Source organism: Lycium barbarum, chromosome 3 (assembly GCF_019175385.1).
Source record: "Lycium barbarum isolate Lr01 chromosome 3, ASM1917538v2, whole genome shotgun sequence".
Taxonomy (NCBI): Eukaryota; Viridiplantae; Streptophyta; class Magnoliopsida; order Solanales; family Solanaceae; genus Lycium; species Lycium barbarum.
Genome location: NC_083339.1, coordinates 138,121,678 through 138,130,650, shown reverse-complemented (window position 1 = coordinate 138,130,650; position 8,973 = coordinate 138,121,678). Strand labels below are relative to the sequence as shown.

Genomic DNA, 8,973 nt, shown 5'->3' with positions numbered 1-8,973 from the left:
TTCTGATTGTTCGCTTGGCCGGAGACTCTAGCTCAAAAGCTTCTCCAAGGCTCAGGCTATTCTAACTCCTTATTTTCGATTACATTTCATTCATATTAAGTTCTATTGTAATTATCTCATTATTTTGGTCATATTTATCCACATGTCCTTGATCATGTATACAAATTTAATTGTACCGATTTTACGAGTACACAGTGACCATTTGAAGAATTTACTTCATTTTTATATGCTGAAGGCATAAGACTAGTTCTTTTAATTAATTTAAAATCTAAATGGTCATAGGAAAAGATGGTTTTAGTCGGATTTTTTTTAACCCACAGAAAGGGAAAATTCTAAAAATCCAACATCATAAGTTTAAGGGCAAAAGTGCAAATATACTCCTCAACTTTGCGATTTAGAGCAGATATACCCCTCGTTACAAAAGTGGTGTATATATACCCCTGCCGTTATAAAATGGGGCATATATACCCCTGTCGTTATAAAATGGTGTAAATATACCCTTTTCGCTGACGGGATTTTTTTTTAAATCATTTAGATTATTTTTTAATTAAAGAAAAATGTCACGTGACTTTAAAAAAAGTTTACTATTTTCTTTGAGTAGACATATTTTCTAAAGCCACATTGTAATTTTTTTTTCTAGTGTGTCGGGTATGGCTCGTTTAAAAAAATATCTCCGTGACTTGAAAAAAAAATTACTACGTAGCTTTAGAAAAGTATGTCTACTCAGAAAAATGGGTAGACTTTTTTTTAAAGTCACGTGGCATTTTTTTAATTAAAAAATAACTAAATGATTTTAAAAAAAAAAAATCTCGTCAGCGAAAAGGGTATATTTGCACAATTTTGTAACAATAAGGGTATATTTACACCACTTTGTAACGACAGAGGTATGTATACACCACTTTTATAACGAGAGTATATCTACTCTAATTCGCAAAGTTGAGGAATATATTTGCACCTTTGCCCTAAGTTTAAATCATATAGCAGAATGAGGACTTAAAGACACTAATCATGATATCAAGCCTTTTAGCAAAGTCTAAATTTTTGAAAGAGATCTCTCGTCCAATTATTCCCATGCATCTAGTGTTAAAGATTATAGAGATAGTCGCTCTCAATAAGGAGTTAATTTTTCTTTCAATGTTAATTAGGTCCAGCCTGTTGACAAAGATGCAAATGGTCCAAAATTAACAATGGCCTCAACTTCAACTTCATGGTCATTATTAAATAAATGGGCATATTTAGCTGCAAAAATGAATTCATCATTCATTTCTTGAATTTAATGTATCCCATTTGTGATTCTAGACCGTATCAAGTCATAACAAGGTTGCTTCCTGTCGAACCCCACAAAAATCTTTGTAATTAATTCTGATCAATCACTGGTCCTCTTTTTCTTCTTATTTTCTTGGTTTTGTTTTTCATTTTCTTCAAGGGAGAGAGGAATAACTTCACATGGTGGTGAATCTTCGTATAAAATCAAGGGTTGTGGTGGATATCACATTTGGTGGGAAAATGGAAAAGAAGATCTTCATATGGTTGATTTTGACCCATCTTACTCTGACATAATCTAAAAGTCGTAGATCTCGTTCTCAAAAATACTACGTTTGTAATTAAATTGGGCCTCACATATATTTCGCGTGCCGAGACAAATCGACCCAAAAATACTACGTTTGTAATAAAATTGGGCCTCACATATATTTCGCACGCTGGGGCAAATCGACCCGTTTTGGCTAAGAAGCCCAATTCTCATGTGCACGAGGCCACTCCCTTATTCTGACCCATTCACCAACCCAATAAAGATTTTTTCATTATAAAGTGGAAAGAAAAACTTTCCACCATCTATGAGGGACATTTTGCATTCATGACGGACAAAAGATAAGTGAGCGGAGAAAGAAGGAAATTTTGGCTTTGCATTATTAAGAAAGAAATTGATAGAATACAGGCATAAACAGCGGAATCAAATAACCAGGATCGAACTTGTATGTAATATAGACAACACATAATCAAGATATTAATCAAACATAAAATTGATACTTATCTCTTGAAGCGTGACCGTGACCGCGAATCGAACCTTCAATCACGAACAGAAACCATCTACGAGATCATCCTCTAGTTCCACGGTCTGCACCTTCTGCTATGTAACCTAACTAGCCTTTGGACAGTGAATACTTGTGTGGGCAAGTATTACGGCTCAGGAAAAAGTGTCCCTCTTAGGGATGAAAAGCATATTATATATAACCACATTTTAGGGTGCAAACCCCAGTCCAAAACATGTGGGCTGCTTTTCCCCAAAGAATATTATTTTCGAAGTCCAAGAATAATTAGGCATAACAGGGATCACAGATTTAATAACGAGGCTTCCAATTGTGGTATTAATTCGGAATATGAATGAATTAATCCTACCACAATAAATTACAATTTATTCCACTAAAAAACTGTAATTGCACTCCTCAATTTAATTTTGAAATCTTGCATTAAATCTTATTTAACTCCCGATGTTAAAATTACAGATACCAATCAATTAAATTAAATTACTGACAATTTAATTCATTGACTAATCAAATCTTTTATATTTCCGCTTAACTTATATCATGTGATGGATACAAAATCGATCCGCAGGGTTTTCACATGAGACTTAGAGCCTGTTTGGATGGGCTTATGCCTATAAGCTAAAAACAGCTTATAAGCTAAAAAAAATAAGTCGGGGTAGTCTAACTTATTTTTTTTGGCTTATAAGTTGTTTTCAGCTTATAAGCTGCTTTATACAAGCTAAGTCAAATGGGTCCAATTATTTTTTTGAGCTTATTTTAAGCACAAAATGACTTTAAGCTGGCCAGCCAAACACTCAAAAAAGCTGAAAACAGCTTATAAGTAACTTATAAACAACTTATAAGTCAATCCAAACGGGCTCTTATAAGCATTCATAAAGGGGTATCATCAATCTCAAAGTCGAGACATGAATTCTATCAACTAATTATTATTTCACAAATGTATTTTGCCGTTATCCAATTTACCAGAAATACATAGACCCGCAATTGAGTCGTGCCTTTTAATAAATCAAAATAATGAACAAATCACATTAATCGTAATAATTATATCAAGATTAAGAGTATAAATACATTTAATGAACTAGAGAATTTGTTTCATATATTCAGTACAAAAATATTTATCTCTACTTGGTCCGTTCAATGCATATAAAATGTACTAGTACAAGAAGACGGAACTATACCGTTCCCATAATGAAGATGCATTATATTTAATCTTGTGCTACAATCATACCGATGACTTTATCCAATTTTCATCTTAGATTGTGAACATAAACTTTATACTTATAAGAACCGATGATTTAATCTTTCATGTATAAGTTAAACTCCCTACACTTAATCATCTATTATATAAGTAAAGGACACACATACTAGTACATGATGCATTTAACTCTTTATTAAAAAATAAATAAATAAAAATAAATATTATATCCAAACATATAATTAATAATATATATTCCAACAGAAATTACTAGCATAATTCTCACATAGAACATATATCCCAAAATAGAGAGTGAAACACGTGTAGATCCTAGTAGATAGGATGGGAAAAGTATGTACTGTAAACATCTAAAAAATGATACATGTCTCGTTTTGAGTGAATGAGACATTGTCAATAAAGTCAATTAAGAGTAATTTTTTCATTGATTAAATTCGATATATTTCTTGTGATTGGAAAAAGAAAGAAATAAAAGGTCGAGGACTCGGGGAGAAGCACTTCTGGTCATTCAAAATTGTGCAGACCCATTTCATACAGGTGATTTAATTAATGCATAAGGAAGAGAGGAATGTGTTTGATGTTTTGGTTGAGAATGACCTTCACCAAACTCATTTAAGAATAGTTTAGCTTGTTCTCACTTAACAATTACCTTTATCTAAACTTTGTCGGCAGTATTCATGAAACACTTATTTCTTTTTCTATTTTTACTTTAGCTGAGGATAGTAGTAAGAAACACTAAGGAAATAGTAGTATTCTGGAAGTATTTATTGATCCTTGTTACGGGTAAGAGATTTAACGTAACATTGTAAACTTCGAAAATTTACACTTCACAATTTGTGCAGTAAACTAGTAGGACGTACATAATCAAATTAAATAGTTTTGTCATTAAAGGATTAATGTTTGGTATGGTTTGTAATGTCTCATCAATTTCGTGGAAAATATTCTACCTTGAGAAACTACTTTTTACATAATTTTTGGTATTTGAGGGTATTATAGCTTATACTAGAAGTTGAATATGATAAAGCAAGGCTGGTAATTTGCTGATAATCAAAAGAAGTACATACTAAAAAATAATGCTTTATTTTTTTCTTTTTTTTTCTTTTTCATGCCTGATGAGTTTACATACAACAACAACATACTCAGTGTAGTCTCATAGGAGGATTTAGGGAGGATGTAAGCAACCTTTTCATATTTGAAAAGTTCTAAACTTTATATTTTTCATATCTTACCCGACACGTTCTTGTAGCTATAGAAATATCATAGCGTGTCTAATTAAATCACTAAGTTCTAAGGATACTTTTGATATGTGACAAAAGTCATCATTTATTTCTAAAACAATATGAGAGTATCTTTAATTAGAACTTCTGTTCATTTCGGTTAACCCCGAATGACCGGCAACAAAGCAAACGATCGAATTTATCTGAAATGGTAGAATAGTGAAATAGTTCCAACTTCCACATACATGCATTAAGCATTTAAGCTACGGTTTTGTATTGCACCAATTATACTTTTCCAAAGTTTATACAACCGTAGATTTCATGTAACTACGCTGGAAACATATTCGAGTAAGTACAAATTACAAAGTAGTAATATACAAAAACATTCAGTTTCTATTCTCTTTGGCCGTGGACTTGGTTTCCCTGGTTCAACTTGCTGCCTGTTGTCTGCGTAGATTGATTAGCTTGCTGCCGGTACAAAGCTGCCATGTTGTTGAAGAATTCCATGTCCATTGACTATCGTGGTATCAAATAACAATTAAGTAATTAAATAAAACAAAATTAGTAATAAGCCATCAAACTTCCCAAAAAGATCAGAAAATTAACTAATTAACATGTAATATCAAGAATCTAACTTACATAGTACTACTAATTAACATGTAAAGAACTTTTATACTAGCCACGTCATTTTACCTGTTGTAGCAGATTATCTACCTTATTTTCTAGGTAAGTAGCTTTATTCCATTTGTTATGGGAAATTAACTTTCATATGACTTGATAGTGTATAGAAGTTAAACTCTAATTTGGAACAATTAGCAAATTGCTTACTTGGGATAGAAAAGCGCTATAGGGGTCAGTAAAAGGTGCGGCATTGGTGCTAGTACTGGTGGCCGCTGGGGTGACAGTTGTCGCCCTGGCAACAATATTAGCTTGTGATGTGGAAGGAATATTAGCTTGCGCTGCAGGCATGGCGAAGGCTGCTGGTGGGATGAATGGATTAGTGGGACTGGCGATTGGATTTGGATGAATGAGCGGATGACTTGTATGGGACTGATGAGGGGCTGTTGCAGCAGCAGCAGCAGCTCGAGCTAAAGCAGTCATGTCAAACATTCCCATGCCCATGCCAAGACCAAGGCCCATGCCCATTCTTGCTAGTAGTGACATCTGAATATGTTGATGCATTCCAAGACTAGGCATCATCATTTGTGGCGCCATGTTTCTTGTACTGCTCATCAACTGAACTTGTGCTTGTAGCTGTTTTAAGTAGTTTATCACTTCATCTAGCATTGATGCTTTATCTGTCTGCAAAATTCAACATTAATTGTATGAATTGGGTAGGCTCGTGAATTTAATGTGTAGCACCCTTATTTAATTTTGTGCATGATGTGAATTTTCACCATTTAGGGAAAAAGCTGACTTTTTTGGTATGTCTATGTTGATAAAAACACACCTTACTTGCATTTGGTACCAGCCGCTGCAGAGCTTTCATCTTTTGGTTGATTCTGTCTCGGCGTCTCTGGACCAAACAATAAAACAGAACAACACATGCTATTAATTAGTACTCCACTAGCTATGTTCTAGTCAGACCTGTATCCGGTTTTAAGCAATTTACACTAATATCGTCTTATCTGTTATTAGTACTATAAATGGGTGAAAATGATATTCTTGGCGGAGTAATGCAAATTGTACCCGCTCTGATTGGTTATGAACAGCTGCTGCTCGGCTGCGTCTTGATGAGTTGTACCCTTTTGTTTGATGCTCTTCCTCCTTGTTTTCCTGCTACAATCGATTCGCTATGCAATCAATTCTACATGACATATTCTCTAGAGAAAGATATAGATATAATAAAGAGGAAATTATCAAACTCATACTCGTACCATGTATTCTTACGTACGTATATGGGGTGTACACTTATTATACATAATACGAGGAGCTAGTTGAAATTTGTTTCTAAGAAAAGATGTTAGCTGTAATTAAATTACCGAGCCACCCCCATGACAAGCAGAGTCTTCGTCACAAGTGGTTTTCGACTTGATGCTACGAGAAGATTCATAAAAGGAAGGCCAGCTCACCAAGGTGTTGTCATTCTCCCTACAGAAGGTAGCGCTGGCACTTGCACACGCGCTAAGTTCTGCATACTCATGATCTTCGGCTCCACCATATTGGGGCTCAGATTCTGATCTCGTCCTCTTTTTTGCCAACACCGTTGCTCGAGGAGGCGCCATTTGTTGTGAACTCTCGCCCCATTTTCCTCCGCTACACATCCCACCAATTTTCAGATCCTGATAATTTTGGTCGTAATTTTGAATTAAATCCTGATTTTTCCCGTGGCATGTGGCTTGATGCACGATGGACTCTAATGTATCGCCTGCTCTTCCCATTGTCTGTTTTGTTTGGGAAATATTGGAGAGGATGCCCCCTAGTCCATGCATTCCTAGTTGCCCGTTTTCCCATGTCAACTCTGCAACTTTTTCACACTTACTCGACCTGAAATTTTTGATAAATTAAACATATGTAATCACCACCAGGAAGATCTAGTAATATTGTTATGAATATTTCATTGATGATTTTCCCAAGCATACAATATAAAAATCAAGAAAAGATAAGACATTGAAAACTTGAAATGGACTATTGAACCAGTAAAAGAAGCTCTTCTTATATGGATATCGATAAGAAAGCAGAACAAACTTGATTCAAGTTATGGTGCTGTTAGTTTTTTCCGAATTCACTGAATTGGAAAATCGTCTACTCTGATCAAAGAGAAATCAATGGGAAGAAAGAAGTCAGAAAATTAAACAAGGAGCTCAAGAACTGTTTTTGCTAAGTCATACATTGGCACAAAATGATTAATTTGATTCTGCTGGTTATGCACGTGAGGGTACCTGTTAGCCTCTTCTGCTTCTACGACTTCTTGTTGTCTTTGGTGCCTTGGATTCCAAGTTGGTACCGTACAATGATTCATGATGATGCCTTTGATTATCGTCTAATATTCCTTTTCTCTGTGTCAGAATATGATTTCTGCTTCAGTTTAAGTTTGGTTTCTCTCTTTTATATATACTAAAAATAAAAATAATTATTCTTCTTGCTTTCTAGTCCCCTTTTAGATTGTCACATTCAGCTGACTAATTACTGAACAGTACACAACATGTGACTTAGCAAGAAAGCCTGGATTTCAAATGGATATGTTTTGGCTTCTCTCTCCATATATGATCTAGGTAACAATATATATATATATATATATATATATATATATATATATATGTAATTCTGGTTGTGTTCTTTAGCTGTTTCTCCTTGTTGGGACCGTGAAAAAGGACATAATCTACAGACCACATTCTATATACAGCTGCAGTACGCGTAATATTTTTGCTCTTCTTACCTTCATTCCAATAAGATTTCTTGAAGTTAGGTGGGTTAACAGCATTCAATGCATTTAGATTCTAGTGTCTCACTGTTTTTGGACCTACATAAATAGTACTAACATTCCTCCACCACAAGCTATTGGGGGGATCCATTGAAATTTAATGTCAGAACAATCACCTGCTAGGACGGCCTTAAAATTTGAGAGATCCCTTGAATCAAGGCGAGTTACAATATCTCTTCTCTTAAGCCTGAATTTCATTCCTATCATATTAACTGGTGCATAAGGAGTTTCAATGCAAACTGGCCCTCTACTATGAATGCCAATGATCTGATTGCGCTATGCACCCACAAAAACAGATTTCAAGAGTGCTATTGCGTTTCTTGATCTTCCTACAGCAAGTAATTTGACTTATGCAGTTAATTGGCCTTAAAGTTTCATGACAGAAACATATGAAAACTATTTTGTTGAAGAGTTGGGGGACCGAAGTTTTATCTCTCTACTTTAATACTATATAGCAGTAGTGGTGGCTAAGAAGCTATGGATTTTGGCTGCTATGACTTGTGACCAACAACTAATGTATATATCCAAATAAGTTGACTGTATTATATTTTTCTGAAGCTTCAATCATTTAGATGTCATGTCCACCCCATACTTAGCTCCAATATTCTAGCCTGGAAAATCCTTTAGGAATTACTGTATTAAATTCCTGCATCAGCCGCGAAACACGTGGATCCTGTCATGCACCACTTTGATATGTATCTCCTCTATGGTGATGTACTTATGTGATTATGTCTTGTCGCTCTCCCCACTAATTTCTTGCAAACGACGTAAAGATCTCAGCATTTAAAATTGAGAATTCTTTGTCAATATTCCTCTTAAATCATATGATAATCTCATCGTGTGCAAGAATTAATTTAAGTTATGCATTTAATACTCTAATTTAACATGAGTTCAAGAACTTAATTATAATTTGTTTTGGCCTGTTGGGTTTACTCAAGCTAGCTCATCATTGATAAAGTAGTGATTATTAGTTGCTAATATAATATGAGAAAGGATATATGCTTTTAGAGAACTAAGAAGCTTTTTATCACAAAGCAAACTCAGTAACTCTTTAGGGATCGTTTGGTTACCAGG

General features: G+C 34.5%; 1 protein-coding gene across 4 annotated transcripts; it reads right to left on the bottom strand.

Annotated features, from left to right (window-relative positions):
* Positions 1-4,632: 4,632 nt before the first annotated feature.
* On the bottom strand, positions 4,633-7,673 carry LOC132632895 (transcription factor UNE10). Of its 4 annotated transcripts, none has more exons than XM_060349028.1 (6): positions 7,358-7,673; positions 6,458-6,962; positions 6,165-6,254; positions 5,926-5,991; positions 5,304-5,777; positions 4,633-4,991 (listed from the first exon to the last, which is right to left on the bottom strand). In XM_060349028.1, the coding sequence occupies exons 1-6, from the start codon at positions 7,435-7,437 to the stop codon at positions 4,869-4,871; spliced, it is 1,338 nt and encodes a 445-aa protein (XP_060205011.1). In that variant the 5' UTR covers positions 7,438-7,673; the 3' UTR covers positions 4,633-4,868. The 4 variants fall into 4 exon arrangements, with proteins under 4 accessions (XP_060205011.1, XP_060205012.1, XP_060205013.1 ...); XM_060349029.1 differs by having other exon boundaries at positions 6,165-6,251; XM_060349030.1 differs by having other exon boundaries at positions 6,548-6,962.
* Positions 7,674-8,973: the final 1,300 nt, after the last annotated feature.

What these genes read in the sequence shown, in the direction of transcription:
- LOC132632895 (XM_060349028.1), bottom strand. Translation starts at nt 7,437, where the DNA reads ATGAATCATTGTACGGTACCAACTTGGAATCCAAGGCACCAAAGACAA. An exon ending in TGGTACCAAATGCAAGTAAG is followed by an intron (nt 5,778 to 5,925) that starts GTGTGTTTTTAT and finishes TGAATTTTGCAG; the next exon opens with ACAGATAAAGCATCAATGCT. An exon ending in ATAGCGCTTTTCTATCCCAA is followed by an intron (nt 4,992 to 5,303) that starts GTAAGCAATTTG and finishes ATACCACGATAG; the next exon opens with TCAATGGACATGGAATTCTT.